Raw genomic sequence first — 20,344 nt, 5'->3', positions numbered from 1 at the left:
TGTGATGTATACAAAGTTCAACAATTATACATGTTTTCAAAATCGACAAGCATATTTACGGATCTTCACACTTTTTTTTGTAAACAAACACTCTTTTCAGAAAATATCAGATTTTCTGGGTGTTTCAAACTTCACAAAAATAATTTTTCCATAACATTACTTATGAACTCACCAACATTTCATATGTTGACCGTTTTCAAAATAACTTTTATTCTCATGTAACAGGTAAGCCGGAGAATAAGTACCAAGTCATGTCATGGTGTTTTGCTTAAACTATCTATTAGACAATCTATGTTATGGAATTGTAACGTTTAAATAATGTACTGAATGTAAACAATATCAGTTGTAATATTTCAATGCATGGTGATGATTAGTGTTATGATTCATGTATATTCATTGTGATGGTATTCAATTTGAGTCACAAGAGACCTCAAACATTTCCGCCGTTCGGTTCGGGGGTGTGACATTGGCGGTGCACCATTCTCTGAACGAGTTCTCAGCAAACTGCTTGCCATTGTCGCTGATAAGAACCTTAGGTGTTCTGAATCTTGTCATGATGTTTTTCCATATGAATTTTATCATGTGCCTCCCAGATATACACGCCAGAGGCTCAGCTTCAATCCACTTTGTAAAGTAGTCCACTGCTACTACTATATACTTTAGTTTTCCTGGTGCTTCTGGGAATGGACCCACTATATCTATGCCCCACTAGTAGAAAGGCCATGGGCTGGATATGTTGCTTAGCGGGGTTGGGGGGTTCACCTAGACTAGGGCGTAAGACTGACACTCCCCACATTTCCTGGTTACTTCTATCGCATCCTATTGTATCGTTGCCAGTATACCCCCATTCGTAACACCTTGCCTGTTAAGGCCCTCCCCCCTTTGTGTGCACCCACCTGTCTTGAGTGTGCCTCCTGCAATATCTCTCTTCCTTTGTCCTGATCCACACATTTTAACCATGGAGATGTGAACCCTTCTTGTACAATTCTCCATTCAGCATTGCGTATGAAGGCGCTTTTATACGTGTTTTCCTGGCCTCCTCATGATCGTCCGATAACACTCCTTTTTGAAGGTATTCCCGGAACGGTGTGATCCATGTGGGCCCCGTGGGGGTTAGGGTGTTCACTTGTTGCTCATCTATACTCCTTTCTCGAAGTACCTCTACTAACGCTTTCTTTGATAGGTGGTCGAAGCATGTGGATGCCAGTTTACTCAATGCGTCCGCACTCTTGTTTTCGCTTCTTGGTATCTGCTTGATTGTAAACCAGCCAAATGATCGTACCAGTTGTTTCACCATCTTTACATATTTTCCTATTCTTTGATCTCTTACCTCGAAACTTCCATTGATTTGGTTGACTGCTAACCTCGAGTCATTTAACGTTGTTACAGCTTTCGCACCTATCTGCTTGGCTAGCCGTAATCCTACAAGAAGTGCTTCGTACTCCACCTCATTGTTTGACGTATGGAAGTCGAAGCGGAGGGCATAGGTTACTTCCTCTCCTTCTGGGCTAATCAGAATCAACCCCGCCCCCGAGCCTTCCCTGCTGGATGCTCCATCCATATACAGGGTCCATGAACCATGGTCAGCCGTGGCTTCCTCAACTACCCACACCTTTTCTTTTGTCGGGTTCCCTCCATCTGGGATCTCTAGTACGAAATCATCCAGTGCCTGCCCTTTGATGCTTGTTCTTGGGTGGTAGTTTATGTCGTGTTCTTCCTGCTCAATAGCCCACTTGGCTAGCCGGCCTGACGTCTCTGGCTTGAGCAAGATCTATTTAATAGGGTAGCTCGTGAGTACCTCGATTTTATGTGCCTGGAAGTATCGCCTTAACCGTCTTGTGGCGTAGATGAGTGCTAATACCAACTTTTCCAGCGTAGGATAGTTGAGTTCTGGTCCTTGCAGCGCTCTGCTAACAAAGTACACTAGCCTTTGTTCCACCCTCCCTTTCTACAGCTAATATCGAGGATATCTCCTCGCCTGATTTTGAAAGGTACACTTGTAATGTTTCTCCAGGGATAGGGGTGGCCAGAGTTGGCAACTCATGTAGCGCTTCTTTGATTTTCTGGAGCGCCTTTTTCTGCCTCATTCGTCCATTGGAAAGTGTTCTTCTCGATGCACCCCTTTAAGGTGTGGAACAATGACATGGCCTTGTCAGCGGATTTCGAAATGAACCTGCTTAGAGCTGTAGGCTTCCTATTCAAACCCTGTGCATATCGGAGGAGTTCGGGGTTGGCGTCTCGATGAATCTGTCGACCTTGGTCGGGCTGGGCTGGACGCCTTGTCTGGTGACGTAGTATCCCAAGAATTGCCCTTCTTTCACTCCAAATGTGCACTTGGCTGGGTTTAGTTTCATCTTGACCGCTTCTAATGTTTGGAAAGTTTCCTCAATGTCTTGTAGCATCTTTTCCTCGTTCGGACTCTTAATTACCATATTGTCTACGTACACCTCGATGTTCCTTCCAATTTGCTTGGCGAATATCGAGTCAACCAGATGTTGATATGTTGCCCCTGCATTCTTTAATCCGAAAGGCATCTTAGTGTAGCAGAAAGTGCCATGGTCTGTATAGAAGGCTGTTTTTTCTTCGTCTTCCTTGCTCATCAAAATCTGGTGATACCCTTTATATGCGTCCAAAAAACATTTCAGCTTAAATCCCTATAGCGATTCTACTTTCTGATCAATCTCCGGGAGTGGGTAGCAATCCTTAAGGCATGCCTTGTTTAGATCGGAAAAGTCTATACACATACACCACGATCCATCTTGTTTGCGAACCATAACTGGGTTCACAATCCACGTCGGGAATATTGCCTCCCTCAATATCCCGACCTCCATCGGCTTAGTCACTTCTGCATTAATCGCCCTATTACGGTCTCCCCTTTGGACCATCTTCTTCTGCTTAACTTCTTTTACCCCTGGCCTTATCATCAATTTATGTTCGATAACCTTCCTCTCTACTCCTACCATGTTTGTAACAGTCCATGCGAACACATGTTTGTAGCGTTTGAGCAAGTCGACCAGCGCTCTTCTTGTGTGATTTGGGAGGTCACATCCAACGCTGACCGACTGATCAGGGTATCCTTCATTGATTACTTCCTTCCCTTTTATGGGACTGCCCCTGGGCCTTTTGGACCCTTTGGTTATTTCTGCTGGCTTCATGACTGTATAGCATTGCAATTCTTTGGGTGGAGTGGCCAGTATCGTGGCTTTGCCTATCGGTGTGTCGAATTTCATGATCCCATGCATGGTTGATGGTACCACCCCTAGCTTCAAGAGGACTGTCCTTCCTAGGATGATATTGTGTTCTACTGAATGTCGGATGACCACAAAGTCTATCAGGGCAGTTTTCTTTCGCTTCTTTTCATGGCTAGTGATTGTCAGGGGGAGATGGATTGTGCCTAGCGGCCACAGGCTATGGCTGGTGAATCCCACCAGCCTACAAGTCGTAGGTCGCAAGCTGTCTTTCCAGCGATCCGGGAGGAGCCGGAAACAATGCTCATAGATGATGTCTGCTGAACTCCCGGTGTCGACATAGACCCTATGGATAGTCACGTCTCTTATAGATGTTTGTATTATTAGCGGGTCGTCACCTTTCCAACCATCCGGCCGGGGATCCTGGACGGAGAATGTGAGCGTGCATGCTAAAGGTTTAACAGTCGTTTTCTCTCCCTGTTGTTCCTTCCTACTTCTTTTGTTGCGTATCATGAATATCTCCTTGGGCCGAACCCCTTCGCGGGGTGGGCCCTTGGCATTCTTAGTATCGAACTTGGCGCGCAGGCTTCACACCACCTCCACTAGATCTCCTTTGAGTTGTTTCTCCTCCATCTCCTTATTTAGTACTGAACGGTTAACCGTATCATGCATCTTATTGTTGTGGTATTCACAGTACCGACTCTTGGGCGACTTGGCCGACTGTTGTTTCTCAGACACCGCGTACACTTCTGGGCGGCGACCCCGTCTGTTGTCTTTACCAAACGGTCGAAAACACATCGGTGGTCTTCTTGCCTGGCCATAGTGTCTTCCTCCCCCACGGAAGTCCATATGACCCGGGTGGTGATGCGTGGTCGTCATGGTGTTCAAGTAGGCTTGCTTAGTTGCTTCACCCTCCTCCTGCCGTAAATATCGCTCTACTATTTCTTTCAACTCAGCTCGTGTTAAGGGCTTCTTTCCCATGAGTTTTTGTGACAAAGGGCCTGGTAGGAGTCCCCATGTGAAGGCACCGGCTATAAGGCCTTCGTCATGCCCTGGTACATCCAACGTGGCGTTTGTGAATCTTGTGAAGTATTCTCGCACAGTTTCCCCATCTCTTTGTTTACAACCTATAATGGAATGAGAGTCCCCCTTGTATTTGCATAACTGCATGAAGTTGGTGAGGAAAAGGTACTTAAGTTGAGCAAAGTTTGAAATACTGCCCGGTTGTAAAGTTTTGAACCACGTGCCGGCGTTGCCATCGAGTGTCGTCGGGAAGTATGTGCACTAGAACTTCTCATTAAGTTTTAGCGACGTCATCGTCCATTCATATGTGTCGATGTGACTGTCTGGGTCGGTGTTTCCATTGTACATTTTGAGTGTTGAGAGCTTTGCGGTATTTAGTATTTCATAATCCAACAGCTCTTTGACGAACGGGGACGTTACGCTTCGGGAAAAACCATCCTGGCCTAGGATAGTTGACATCCCCTGCAGGTATTGGGAGTTCATACCATGTGGCGGTGACGTGAGGTAGCCCAGACTTGGTCCATAAAAAGGGTATGGCTGGAATGGTAACTGGAGGGGGTAACTAGTCGAGAAAGGGTGCATGGATGTAGCGGGGTTGATCATTACCGGCTGTTGCAGGATGTTGATGGCTTGGATAGTCGGTCCTGTCCATGTACCGACCGTCGGGTAAATGGGTGTTCAGTGGTTCATCATGGTATACGCCAATGTTGGTAATAGGGTTGCGGAAGTCTGTCCGCCTGTCATCTGAAATGGCGATGGTGTTGCAAACGATGGCGAAATGTTGAAAATGTGGCTCGACGGGGGCGTTGTCGAGTGGATTGCTCGTGCCTATTGCAGCGGAGACACAAAGAACGGCGGCATCTGAAGCTGTGTAGACGGAAGTAGTTCCACCAGAGTTGTTCCTTGCTAAGGAAGTGACGGTTGTGAAACGTTTCCGACAACTGTTGTAGAACTTCCTTCGCCTAAAATGACCCTGTTGGTCACTGTAGGCGGTGGTGTTTCGTCCAACGTCGTCCTGGGACGTATGGGACTAGTTGGTTGTTCGTCACTACTGTTGGACGCCATTGATGTTTGTTTTTGTGCTTTTTGCTTGTGTTCTTCGTCTCACAAACGGATGTCGCCAAATGATGGAACCTTGTCCCTCGTAAGACCCTGCTTCTACTTCACTGATGAACTCTTCCTGGTTGCTGGATTACCACTGCAAGATCACAGAGAACAAGGGCCGTCAACCGCTTTCCGGTAGGGGTCCCGGAAGAACGCTCCGACGATCAAGTTAGTGGATGATTTAGGGTTTGTGTATTTGTTCTCTCGAAGGGCCGAAGAACTTACCTCGCTTGTCTGAGAGAGCATCCTTTTATACCTAGCGCTCCTTCCTGGTCCGTACCAGACAAGATCGCTTTTTGGGGAAACAGGATCAGAGGCGCTGATTAGAGGGTCGTGCCCTCAACCGCTAGAGTGCTCTCATTGGATCTAATGGTAATGCTCTGATCCTACTGTTTGTCTCCTGACCGTACCTTTTGTCTTGGAGCAAGGAGCGTCACTTTGGCGGGCGCGAGCCTCTCGCTTAGGCGTTTCGCTCCCGGGGGCGCCAGTGGGCGCTGAGCCTGCTGGGTTGGGCCTAGCTGGTGTGCCCGGCTCTAAGGATTGGATGCGGCTCTGCCGTGCTTCCCTAGGCACACCATCAGTGTAACATCCGGATTCCCAGGTATCTCATTTTAAGTATTTATAGGCGCTCAGACTCGCCAATTGGTATCGCACATGTGTGGGTCTGATTTAATGGAGTACTCAGCGAGTCCATACATGGACTCGCTGAGTCCACGGTGTTTAATGAAACCCTAATTTCTCGGGTTTGGGGCCTTTTTAAGGACCCTTATAGCAACCATTTGCGGCTACCACACCATTGAGAGAAACCCTTATAGTGCCTGAGCGTTTGTGAGAGAGAAGAAGCCATTAATTGACCTTTGTGGGTTTGTTTTGCAAGAAGAAGTTGATTCCAGCTTAGAGGAGGCCAAGGAGGTTGCTTATTTGTGGATTGCAAGCAAAGGACATCATTCTTGAAGTAGCATATCGATCCTTTTTCTGTTTTGATTAAAGAATCCATGGATTTAGGGTTTTCTATACCCTTTATTGAGTTGATTTGTTGGGAATATGGTCCCGTATCGTGTTTAGACATCAGATCTGGATCCATAGTGGTCCAGAGAACCTATTCCATCTTGCTTTATGAGGATTTATGGAAGAAATGGACTTAGGATGTTGTATTTGGGGCTAAATCATCAAGTAGTGTCATTTGGACGTTGCATGAACATCAAGTTCGAACCTTTACGTTATTATTAAGCGTGGGAATATTAGATCTATGGATTAGAGGAACATATCTAACCTTAGAAGGTTATTTGAGTGTGAGCATGGAACGAACTCGCCGAGTCCATGAGCGGACTCGACAAGTCGAGTCGGGGTTTCCCCTCGATTCGTGACAGGTGTAACTTGTCGAGTGGAAGAAAGACTCGACGAGCCAAGAGAGTCTAAAAGGATTCAAAGGACCTGCATGGACTCGCCAAGTCACCTTTGTGCACTCGACGAGTCGGGTCAAAGTTGACCGTTGACTTTTGTTGACTTCAGGGTTCTGGCCAAGATTGAGTTAGGAGAGTTCAGGGAAGGGTAGAATGGCCTTCTACCCAGTCTGTATAGATGAGATCATGGGGGAGTATTGACCGGGAATGTTATTTGAATAATAGGAGGAGGCTAGGTTGGGACGTTGAGCACGAGAGTTTATCCGACTTCATTGAGGTGAGTCTTCTCACTATGCCTTACCCGATGGGGTAATTATGTGTGACCGGAAGGTCTTATGTGTATGATAAAAATGTGATGCATGTTGTATATGTAATATGTTATGATATGAATATGATGATATGGACCGGAAGGTCAGCAGAGCATGGACTGGAAGGTCAACAGAGTTATGGGATGGAAATCCCGTAAGACACTTGGATCGGAAGATCCCATAAAGCTATGGTCTCGAAAGGCGTATATGTTGTATGTGGTATTTTGGGGAACTCACTAAGCATTATTGCTTACTGTTTGCATGTTATGTGTTTCAGGTACCAATGATGATCCCGGGAAGGTGTCGACATGATCAGTACAAACTTATGGTCGAGATGTTTTGAGATTTTGGGGATTTTGATTTGCACTTATGTTATGTAAAAACAATTGATACATGTTTTTGGTAATTGTGATTGGAGTATTTTTATTAAATTAAAATGAAAAAAATTGTTTTGAAATTTCACGGTGTTACAAGTTGGTATCAGAGCCTTGGTTTGAGGGATTTGGATTCACCTTCGGGTGTATTTGAACTCAAACTGAGGATTTGAGAAACATTTTCATAAAAGAAACAATTTTTTTTTCCAAAAAGTAAAAGATTTTGAGGAAAGCAGAAAGAAACAGTGTGTACGATCAGCCAGCGTCCGAACGGTGATTTCCTAAAATACCCTTACATTATGTGTTATGAGATATGATATGATATGTTATGCATGCTAGAGTAGGCTAGGAATTCATGTTAGGACTCGAGTGGCCCGATTTGTGATGCCTTATCCTAGGAGATTTCTGCTGCTAAGAGGTGCTTGAGAGCGAGTAGGTAGCAGTGAGGAGCTTATGAGAGGCTAACTGAAGGGTAGCCTATGCTAGCGAGATGTAGAGTATTTGTGAGCTGGAACCCTAGGGAGGAGGACTTGGGGTGAATGTTGATGCGGTGTGGGCGGTAGTATTGGGCTCGTACTACCAAAGACACCGGATCAGTGCGCAACCCAAGTAAGAATCCTTAGGGTACTAGGGAGCAAGTAGGGATTGAGTTATCAAGTGCAAGTATACTCAAGTGAGTCTTTGATATCTTTATGTTGTATTTCAGAGGCATCATGGTTGGGAAATGCCAAAGATCGGGGACTAGCGAGGGGGGTGCGAGCGATGGGGAGCTCCGCCAGATGATTCATGATGAGGTGGCTGCGGCCATCCGGGCCGAGATACCAGAGATGTTCGGGTCTATCAAGACCATGATGATTGAGACTTTTGAGGAGCGGTACGCCGCTCCCACTGATGCTGCTGTTGCCACGGACACCACAACCGTTGTTGCTTCCAGGCCACTGGGGGGGTGACTCGTTGCTGTATCGGGATTTCAGCAACATGAAGCAACCAGAGTTTGATGGGATGCAGGATTCGATTGCTGCGATGAGATGGATATCTGATATTGAGGGATGCGTCTACACATGTTCGTGTACAGGTCATCTGAGGGTTCGGTTTGCACTGAACCAGCTTCGCTTGGGAGCGAAGGACTGGTGGAAATTTATGACGGCACATCTTACTTCTGCGGAGATCTTAGCGGTGACCTGGGAGAGGTTCACCACAATGTTTAGAGACGAGTACGTTCCCCCGGTGGAAAGGGAACGGTTCGAACAGGAGTTATTGAACCTCAAGCAGGGTACTGAGTCAATGACTGTGATCACCAAGAAGTTTCATGAGAGGGCGATGTTCTGCCCTGAGCACGTGTCATCTGAGCAGGTGCGCATGAGCCGGTATCTGAGCATTCTGTGGAAGGACATTCAGGAGTTCGTATCGAACTCGACGTACCTGACATTTTCTGAGCTTCAGGAAAATTCTCGAAAGAGGGAGATTGAGTTAGAGACCCAGGCCAGGGAGGAGGCCGAGTCTGAGGGGTTGGATAGGCAGCTGGCACAGTCTCAGCCGGCAGCCAAGCGGGCAAAGCCCGCTGATTCGAGATCTGGAGGCCAGAAGGGCCGCACTTGCGGAAAGTGCGGCAAGGGACACGATGGAGTTTGTTGGTCTGGTGCTTGCTACAAATGTGGCAAGGAGGGGCATATAGCCAAGGACTGCCCCAAGGGATTCATGGTTAGCTTTCATTGCAACCAGATGGGCAATTGGAAGGCCGAGTGTCCACAACTACGGGGGAAAACACAGGGAGCACAACAGGGATCTTCCCCTGCCGCCGTGCACGCTACTGAGGCTCGACCAGTGAAGGCCGAGGCACCAAAGGCTCGCGAGAGAGCCTTCCAGTTGACAGCAGAGGAGGTCCGCACAGCGGACGACGTCATGGCTGGTATGTATTCTGTTACTATTTATTTATGATGAGGTCTTGTGTTTATATTATGATATGCGTAGGTACTTTCCTTGTGAATTATGTACCTGCTTTGGTGTTGTTTGACTCAGGTTCGAGTCGGTCATTTGTTTTATTAGCGTTTAGTAGCCACATCAGTATCCAGCGAGAGGCGATAAGCCAACCTCTACGAGTTTCTATAGCTAACGAGCGAGCAATGTATGCCAATGACGTGATTCGAGGGTGAATGCTTGGGATTTTCGGCATTGGATTTCCAATAGATCTGGTCCCAATTGTGATGGGGGACGTATGTGTCATTGTGGTCATGGATTGGTTGAGCCAATTTGGGGCTGTGATAGACTACGATCAACAAATGGTGACGATTCAAGATCCTAGTAGGGGAGTGCTGACGGTTTATGGCGAGGGAACTTGAATTGGGCCAGTATTCTGTTCGACTGCCAGAGCAAGGAAGAGTTTGCAGCAGGGCTGCAAGGGGTTCGTAGCTTATGTGATGGATACGAGGATTGATTCGGAGAGACCGAGATCAGTTGACGAGGTTCCGATAGTGTGCAAGTTCCTGGACTTTTTCCCCCGAGGAGTTTCTGCGTGTGCCTCCCGAGAGGCACCTAGAGTTCTGTATCGATTTGGTTCCAGGGGCAGCACCTATTGCCAAGGCACCCTATCGCCTTGCGCCTCCAGAGATGCAGGAGTTATCCTCGCAGCTTCAGGAGCTGTTGGGGAAGGGGTTTATTTGTCCAAGTAGCTCGCCATGGGGAGTGCCGATCCTTGTTGTCAAGAAAAAGGATGGTTCACACCGGATGTGCATTGATTATTGGGAGTTGAACAAGTTAACAATCAAGAACCGTTATCCGTTGCCGAGGATTGATGATTTGTTCGATCGGCTTCAGGGGGTATCTTGGTTTACCAAGATAGACTTGAGGTCTGGATATCACCAGATGAGAGTGCGTGATGAGGATATCTAGAAGACGGCGTTCAGGACGCGATATGGGCACTATGAGTTTGTGGTGACGCCTTTTGGGCTCACCAATGCACCAGCAACATTCATGGATCTCATGAACAGAGTATGCCGACCGATGTTGGATTGATCGGTAATTGTGTTTATTGATGATATTCTAGTGTATTCTAAATCCCGAGAACAACATGAGGAGCATTTGAGGGAGATCCTCGGGGTATTGAGGTCGGAGAGGCTTTATGCCAAATTCTCCAAGTGTGATTTTTGGTTACGAGAGGTCCAATTCTTAGGGCATCTTGTTAATCAAAATGGGATATTGGTCGACCCGTCCAAGATTGAGGCGGTGATGAGTTGGGAAGTACTGAAGTCCGCTACGGAGATTAGGAGTTTTCTGGGGTTGGCCGTTCATTATAAACAATGTTGTAATACTAATCTGTCACACCCCGAACAAGATGGCGGAAGCGTCCGGGGGCTTGGCGTGACTTTCAACATTGTACTATCGTTATAGAGTATATAATTGAAACATAACATCATTATCATCACACATGTAATATAATAACATTCGTAGTTTACATTGAGTATTGTAATTGAATATTACATGCCAAATAGTTAAAGTATGATGAAACAAAATAATACTAAACAACTGATAGTTTGTTCAGCTCAACCTGCTTCAACAGTTTCCTGAGAATACAAGTTAATTTAAAAAGGTCAACATAAATATGTTAATGAGTTCATAAGCATGTTTGTGAAAATGATTTGTATAACTTTGAAACCACCAGAAAATCCTATATTTTCTGAAAACAGTTTAGTATGTTTGTGTCAAATCTTATATTAATGCATGTGTGTTATGGTTTATGAGAATGTATCAAGATATTACTGAAATTATAAGGGGAATGTAAGGAGAATGCCTCCAGACAACCCGATGCTATCCGTAAATGAGGATGCTGCCATACCAACCCTCGAGGTTTAGTACCAGTACGAGTATGTTTCTGAGTAATCCAAGAGAAAAGAGAATGTCCCCAAACAACCCGATGTTGTCTGTAATAGAGAATGTTGCCGTACCAACCCTCGAGGTTGAGTACCAGTAAATGTATGAAGTTGATTTCTCATGATTGATAAATTGTTAATGGATCTTTATGTGGGACGTTATAACCATTCATGATAATGACTATTTCGCCTATCTTGGCGTTTTTTTTACAAATGGCGGTTTTGCTTAAGATTTTTTCACCCTAAACTGGCCGAGTCTAACTTTAGCAAACAGCTCAGGTGTGGGGGATTCACCCCCTTATAGATCTATACACAAACTCTCGCTCTACCTCCAGGAGACTCTGGTTACAACCAAAGTTCTAAAAAGCTCGCCATGGCTCCGCCATAGCGTGCCACGACTCCAAGGCTTGCACTTGCTGCCAAGTTTTGCCAAAACGCCGACTTAACTCATATATGTGTATAAAAATGAATAATAGTTGAAAATACATATAAAAATATTAATTATATAGAAAATTGCCGCCTTAAGTCACGTCTTACAAACATCATGACTCGCTAAGGCTCGGAAATGCTTAAGGCTTGACATTGCCGCCAAGTCACGTCTTACGTTATTTATAACCTTTTTACAACTTACAGGCTACGACCGACACTTATTGGTGCCGACCGATAATTTCTCACTAAATCCCAATTATTACCCCATAAATTTGAATAACATTGCTTACACTAAATCCCAATTATTACCCCATAAATTTGAATAACATTGCTTACAACCCGTTTGATGTTCACATAAATATGAATAAAGCCTAACAAACACGAAAAAGGACATTGTGGCTCATTAATCATGTCTGTCATTTATAGGCTACCGAGTAATGCTTATAGACACGTTAGCTCATCAAGCATATGATTGATTTGGACCATACTAGCAATGCAAATGGGCCACTAAGGCCTAATAGCATGTAAAAACCATTGAGGGTCCCGTAAGCATGTAATTGGGTCACCGGAAGCCCAATATACATCTTTTTATTATATTAGGCCCAATAATCGTGTAAGTGGGTCACGGAGGCCCAATAAGCACGAATGGGAATACTAGGCCCAAGCATTGTATCGTGTATCTGTTTATCGGTATAAATTGTAGTATAGGACTTGTTTTACAATTGTTGTTTACTTTCAATGTTAAAACATTTAACGTTGGATTTGTAACGACACTTTGGTTATAAACACACACACACACACACACACACACACACACACATATATATATATATATATATATATATATATATATATATATATATATATATATATCATAAACTTAATATCGTTGGCCCAATTGTTTTAATATTAACATATTTGACCCCAAAATATTTATTTGACAATTTCAGTCCATTTTTAATAAAAATAAAATTCTTGGCCCAATAAGCCAAAAATTTCCCATTAAGGCCCAATTTTAGTAAAAAATACTTTAGTCCCCCTTTTGTTCAAATCTTGTATTTATGGCTAATTTTTGGTAAAAAATGACATTTTTAACCCAATTTTTATCAAAATATCATTTTTTTTGCTTGATTTTTTGTGAAAACACACATTTTTCTGGTTTTTGACTTTTCTAACCCGGTTGTTGGAAAATTCGTAGAAAAATCATAGTAAGTCGAAAATTGGATCCGTAAACTCTGGAAGTTTGCAAATTTTGCCTACTTTGTTCACAATTATTCTCATGATTTTTAATGGCCTCAAACTAGTGTGAAATTTCTCACCTTCACAAGTTGGTCCGAAATCATTTCAAATGTGATAGACAGTTTTGTAAAACTCACCAAAAATTGTAGAAACATCGTATGAAAACATGAGACTAGTCATTTTAAAGGTATAAATCTGAATTGTTTGCATGTAAAACAATTTTGAAAAATATTATTATTAAGGGGGTCAAAACAATCCGAGATTAGACCAAAACGTTTCTGTCAAGGGTTGTTTTATGAGTTTAGTTTATAGATCTTGGAATACAACACTCATTTTTGCTATTTTAAGTGTATAAATCCCAAATCTACTAGTTTACATGTATTATATGTGATAACACATATTCTTCTCAAGGTTTTTATGAAGATCCAAGGGTCAAACTTCATGTTCTTAGCATATTTTTAGTTTTATGAAGTGAACATCACAAAATCACCAAACGGTTCAAGAAAACACACATAATCATGCATATACACATAGATCTACACATAAATTTTGTATTCTCCCCCAAAAACCAAGTAAAAACTGAAAATAGTGGGTATGAACTCACCTTTGCTTTGATGTTTCGGTTTTTGAAGAAGAATGGAATAAACGTGATGTAATTTTCCGGTTTTGAATGCTTCCCTAGAAGAAGTTTCAAAACTTTAATGTCCTAGGAGGCATGATCACGAAATAAAGATATATAAGGGAGTGTTTTTGGTTTAAGGATGAAAATAAAAGACTTAAAGATGATGACAACTTACCAAAGATGATGATCTGGATGAAAACATCTTGAAGATCTACCCAAAGTCTCAAAAATATGGAGGAAAAATAGGTGTTCTTGAGAGGATTGTTAAGAGAATTTTGAAAAGAAATGAAGGTGGTGGGATGTGGGTGTTGGCCGAGATTGATAAGAAGAAAAGGAGGAAATAGATTTTTGGCTATTACATGGAGGTTTAAAGCCTTAGAAGTATGAGATTTAAGCTTGGTTAACCTCTAGACATTAGTGAGGTGTCAAATGCTAAATAAATCCTTTATTTCCCCCTTTTTTTTAACGCATGGGACAAGAATGGGTTTAAGGAAAAGAGAAGTGAATTAGTTTGGCCTATTCTTGTTCTTGTTTCGTAAACATGAAGCTCATTAAGAAAGTTTTCAACCTATTGGGCTTCTTTGGATGGTTCACGGCCCAATTAGCATAAAAGAATGGGTTTTATGGCCCATTAAAGCTAATTAGGTTAGTTATGGCCCAATAAGGCTTATTGGAGTAGTTTATTCCATTTTAGGCCTAATATTGCCCAAAATGTTAAATCTCATGAAGGTGGGTCCAATTAGAGCCCAATTAAGGGTTCTAAGCTCAAACTAGTCAAATTGAAAACTTATTGGTCCATTAGGCCCAATAAGGAACTCCTAGTCCATATTGGACTTAAACCGAAAATTTTTAGGGTTTCCAATCCATATGAGATGTATCGCATTTGGTTATGGGCTTCTTGAGTGGGTTTTGATTCATTGCTTTGATTTTGGAATGAACATTGGTACATAAAATCAACTTAGAACTTTTAGTTGTACAAGAGTTGATCACAAGAATACAAAACTTCCTAGCCAAAATGCCGGTTGTGACATGTTTCATCCTTACATCATACATATACAAGATGTAGAGGGGGGGGGGGGGGGGACTGTGGATTTCGAGCAATATATGTTTGTCTTGGGTATGGCGAGAATGATTGGCTCTATGTTTAACTCCAACTACTAGACGAGTTATTGAGTTCATACGATGCATATGCTAGAGTTTTCACTGATGGAATTGGTGAACTATATACTTCATTGAATTTCTTACAATCGCTAACACCTAAAAGACATTGGTTACTTATGCCTGAAACATGTATCCTCATTGCCAACAGATTTGGTGTGGTCCTTACTTTTTTTAACCAAAAAAGGCTCTCTCACTTTCTTTCCTCTTTGGAAAGGGCCGAAAGAATTTTTGTACCATCGCGTTATTACCATTTCACTTGTATATGGTAATCATTATGTGATGGTACAATTAGAAGAAGATTGTCCGCTGCCTACCATTTCAGCTTTCTGGATCCGCCACAAAGCCCTATGTTCAGCTGGATGGGAAACTATGTTCATGTCACGTCTGGAACTTTATAGACAACTGAAACCTTACAATCCTGAAACACCTTTTATAACTATAAAGGATTGTTAAAGGGTATTAATTTTCTTTCGAATTATGTATTTATGTATTAATGAAGGATTGTTAATGCTATTGTTTTTTGCATTATATTTTGTTTTTATGTATTCATTTATATTTAATTATTAAATAATATACAAATATATATATATATATATATATATTATTAGTCTATATTAATTAAAAATAAATAATTAATCATTTATATTTAATTATTAAATATATAAGTATATATTTATTTTTTAATTAGTTATTTTAAATTATTTTAGGTTTTTAATTTATTATTCTTATTACATAGAAACACATGCCTATATATTACTTGAATATAAATAAAAAATAAAGAAAATAAAAATAAAAGGAAAGGCAAGTGAATTAAAGAAAAACAAAGTTGAGTTAGCGTCTTCATTTGTGTAGGGGATAGTCTTTATTTTGGTATAGAATTCAAGATAAAAACAACACTGTTTGACTTTTTTATTAGGATGTTTTTTTTAGTATATGTTATTTCTAGCAAATGAGGGTGTTGATTTAGCGATTCCCAAACCTAAATTACCCAAATAGAGAACACAGGGTTAAAGCACTATCTCTTCAAGGGAGTTATGAACTTCAAAATCATGAAAAAGGTAATGAAAAGTGAGAAAGCGAAAAGCATACCGATGGATTTAAAGGAGGAGAAAACAAGATGGTGATCCGGCAAACCATGGTTGAACATAACCAAATACCTTGAAAATTTATGTTTACTTTGTATATCAATGGTTAAACTTGATGTAGCTTAAAGTGTGATGGACTTGTTGTCTTGATTTCCGATTGTTTGGGGAGTTTATTAGTTACATTTTTAGTTTTGTTGTCAAAATTATCTATGACTACTGTCAGATTTTTAGTTTATGATTTGTTGAGTTTTTCTTACAAAATTCTTGAGCCTTGGCTTGGTTATGGGCTTATAAAACAATGCAAATGAACCCTTCAGAAGCTAAAATTGGAAGCCCCAGACTATAAGAAAATATAACTCATGTCATTATAGTCAAAGACTTGTCTCTAGAAACTCACCAGTTAGTTCTCAAACTAACCATGGACCACTATGGTAAACATGCTAACTAAAAATAAAGAACTAAATGAGAAATATATATATAGACAGAAAACTACACATATATAAAATAATTATAAAGGAAATGGAGAGACATATTACATGAAAGATACATCAACCATATTCTTGAGATATCTTGAATGCTCTCGATCTATTTAGAACTTTCCAAAATCTCGTGGAAACCTACATGTATAATGTATTGCACTTGGCTTGTTAGTTCTATAATTATTCTTTAATTTATAATGATATCAAACTAGTAATATTAAATATTTTATAATTATTTTTCAAATGATTAGGAGTTTGGGACTTGGTACCCATAATATATAGGTCCTGACATACTTTTAAACAAAATTTATGTTCTAATAATCTCAATGTATTTATGTGGCAATTCAATACATGATTGATGCTTAACTCTTCTACATGGCGTTTTATAACGAAGTAAATACGCACTACATTCCAAGAATGTATTATCTTTCAAATATCCAAATTTCATATGATTTATGTTACCTTATTTTCTCTTAATTACAACCCAAAATATTCAATACATAAGTCGAAGTCCTTCCAATTATAGACGCAAATCACTTCACCAAAATGTAACGAAGACTATGCACCAAGATTTCCGTCTTCGAATTCATTTTCTAGTATGTGCAAAGCTGACCTTTTTATTATTTGTAAGCAATTCATGTAATAAACTCATTGTAGTTGGCAAAAGTTTTTGGAGGAAGTTTAACACTTTATCAATTTTGGGGTTACAAAACACTCATTTGATAATTTTTTTTTGAAAGAGCAACACTCATTTGATAATTAAAACCCAATCAAACGATTCTCTATAGTGAGCTTACAAGGAACACAAAGTGGTGCAACAAAGAAACAAGTGATGGTAAGTGAAGGAGGAGAACATGTTATGGATGTGGTGAAAGGTTTCATTTATCAAAGAAACAAGTTACTGATGTGGAGAATTTAAGAAAGGAAGGTAATGATATATATGGAAGTTGCATAGGTTGAGGTGGTGGTTGGTGATAATGAGGTGAGTTTTGTTAGTGAAGGTAAGCTAAGAAGGAGAACATGATATGATTGTGGTGAAAAGGTGAATCTATCATCTTTATGTGCAAAGAAAGTAGCTGCTGATGACATGAAAGTTAAGAAAGCCGAGGTTAAAATCATGGCGGCTGTTGAAATTTCTTTTTACTCCATATGTCAATGGTGAAACATGTTTTAGTAGTTATAAGTGTGATAGACTTGTCTTGATTCTAATTTGTTAACTTTAAGTCATTTTAAGGGTTACTCGTTAGATCTTTTTTTTAGATGTCAAGATTATCTTGACTAGGCTCGGACTTGGGTCCCTTTTATTTTGTCATTATTGAAGATTGTTTTCACAAATAGCCAAATATCATGGTTTTAAACTATGTGACATGAAAAACTTTATCAGTATTCCTGTAATGGGTTGAATATGTTCAAAGACAATATGCAAATAGTATGACCAATGCTTGTGGGTTTTGTCATGGTGTGAACCGTGTACCAGTGTTTATTCGTTTGTCTCAGAACACTAACACTTGAAATGCTGCCAATGTTTTGTGGTGGTCAATGCATAGACTTTTTTTTAATCAATAAGAAGTCGGGTGTATCATTACTACACATGCATTTACACAAATTTAAAGTGAAAATACATTTTTTTCCTTATTATTGTCTTTTCATTGTATACAATAGGATTTGTAGATTTTTGTTGTTCTACATTTGGTGCCATGTGGTCGTGTAAGAAGCCTTCATGGGTTTTGCATTACACAAATTTATCCTTGTCAAAAATAATCCAAACGGATTTTTTTTTTTATGATGAGTGATGCTTCTCATTCTATCATTTTATGGGTTTAAAGATGAATGGAGAAAAAAAAAAAAAAAAAAAAAAAAAAAAAAAAAAAAAAAAAAAAAAAAAAAAAACACAAGAATGTGACATTCCTACCGGGGAAGGTGATGTTTAAGGGTTGTTTAGATGATTTGATGTTGTTTCAAATATGTTGAATGTTGAATGATTCATGGCTGACCTATTAATGGTTCAGGGTTTCATTCGAACGTTATCAAACAAGCCATACTTGAACCTCAAACCTTCAATGCAACACACAAATATCATTGCAGCTAATAATTGGCGGTAATAAGATAGTGCAACAAGTAAACCATATGTACATGTTGACAAATAGCATCATATATGTTAATATAACATTAATTACCTATAACAAATAATATGTAAAATACATAAACTTAACTCTCCGGCACATGCAACCATATACATTTCAACACAAAGCCATTTTGTTGTTTGAAACAAATTTTACTAGTTTAGATGACCTATAATTGCCGTTGACTTTGAAGAGTCAAATTTAAGGAATGCCAATACAATCCATCGGTTTGGAACCATTGGAAAAATGTAATGTACAGACAAAAAAAAGTCACGGGGCAACTTCAAAAATGGGAAGTATTTGGAAGCGAGTCATTCAATATATTTACATACATAAAATACAACCACAAAATCATATTATAATGTATTTATGGAAAGATGTTGGGCCCTTGTTCTTCCAGTTATGGACATAAATAAATATTTTATTTATTATAAGGTTTCGTGGTTTAATTAATTAATGCAAATGGGCAACGAAATTTTTGGGAATTGATATTCATGCCGTGTTCTAATTTTAACTTTCAAGTATTTTATATATATATATATATATATATATATATATATATATATATATATATATATATATATATATATATATATATATATATATATATATATATATATATATATATATATATATATAGAGAGAGAGAGAGAGAGAGAGAAAGAGAGTGAGGTTTTAACCAGGAAACCAATGAATTAATTTTTTTTTTAATTTTTTCAACTTATTTTTTATAAAAAGAAAATACAGAAATTTATAACTTTTTATCTTTTTTCTAATTATATCAAATTCGATAAAAATAATTCGTCAAATTCACAATGTGAATCTTTGAAAAATTCACACGTTGAATCCGAAAAATATATTTAACATTCACAATGTTAAGTTATTAATTTAATATTTATAAATTTTTTTCCAAAAAGAATAAGCTCGAGAACTTGAAAAAAAAATTGGTTCTTTGGAAAACCAATAATTATGGTTCTCTATTGAACTATATATATATATATATATATATATATATATATATATATATATATATATATATATATATATATATATATATATATATATCAACCACTCATGGTTTAATTTATAACGAGACTAGGATGTCGATGATCACAAACAAGTTGTGTATAATCATGCAAATTAACATAGCACACCCAATGTTACAAATCACCTAATCAATGTGCCGGTGAACCAAACGCGCTTCATTGATCTATGATTAACATCAAGCTGCCCTTTGCCACACATTGTCAATCCCAAATTAGTGTGTCGGTTAACCACACACGCTCCACTAACGATTTAATAAGGTGCAAAGTATAATTTCATGGATTAACACCATTTTCACATTTTTCTTAAAGTAACTAAGATTGGAAATTAAATAAAAGTTTAGTTACTTTGTATTTATCATTATACTTTTAATGAGGGAGAATTAATGTCTTATCCTACCTGTTCGGCTAACGACCATCCGCCAGTCAAGGAAGTCGTGGGTAAGAGTGGACACCTATTAAACTACCATTTTATAGGTAGTAACCTTTTACGCCCCTTATAGACCGACTTCGTGAATGAGACCTACTAACGGTAAGAGCGACTTGTTCGTATATATATATATATATATATATATATATATATATATATATATATATAAAAACAATAATATTATAAAGTATAAGGGTTGAATTTGAACTTTTAAAACTCTAGGGTTTGGAATTAAAGTTTCATTTAATGACACTTTGCATATTCCAAAACCTAAGGGCAAGTTTTGAAACTTGTCAAAACCCTTCATATTTATAACCTATGAGTTTAATTTGATTTTAATGACGAGAACTTTCATTTTCCATAACTTCAGGACAAGTTCTGGAGGTCATTAAACATCAATTAGATCATATTTCTAACAACTAAATTATCACATAATTCTTAATCTAACTAAACTCATATACAAGACA

General features: G+C 39.5%; 1 protein-coding gene across 1 annotated transcript; it reads right to left on the bottom strand.

Annotated features, from left to right (window-relative positions):
* Positions 1-952: 952 nt before the first annotated feature.
* On the bottom strand, positions 953-3,701 carry LOC145016511 (uncharacterized). The gene is made up of 3 exons (XM_078974803.1): positions 2,747-3,701; positions 2,205-2,617; positions 953-1,771 (listed from the first exon to the last, which is right to left on the bottom strand). The coding sequence occupies exons 1-3, from the start codon at positions 3,699-3,701 to the stop codon at positions 953-955; spliced, it is 2,187 nt and encodes a 728-aa protein (XP_078830929.1).
* Between the last annotated feature and the right edge of the window lie 16,643 nt (positions 3,702-20,344).

Source organism: Lactuca saligna, chromosome 9 (assembly GCF_052625555.1).
Source record: "Lactuca saligna cultivar CGN05327 chromosome 9, ASM5262555v1, whole genome shotgun sequence".
Lineage (NCBI taxonomy): Eukaryota > Viridiplantae > Streptophyta > Magnoliopsida > Asterales > Asteraceae > Lactuca > Lactuca saligna.
The sequence above is the reverse complement of the archived record's forward strand: the minus strand, read 5'-3'. Positions and strand labels throughout refer to the sequence as shown.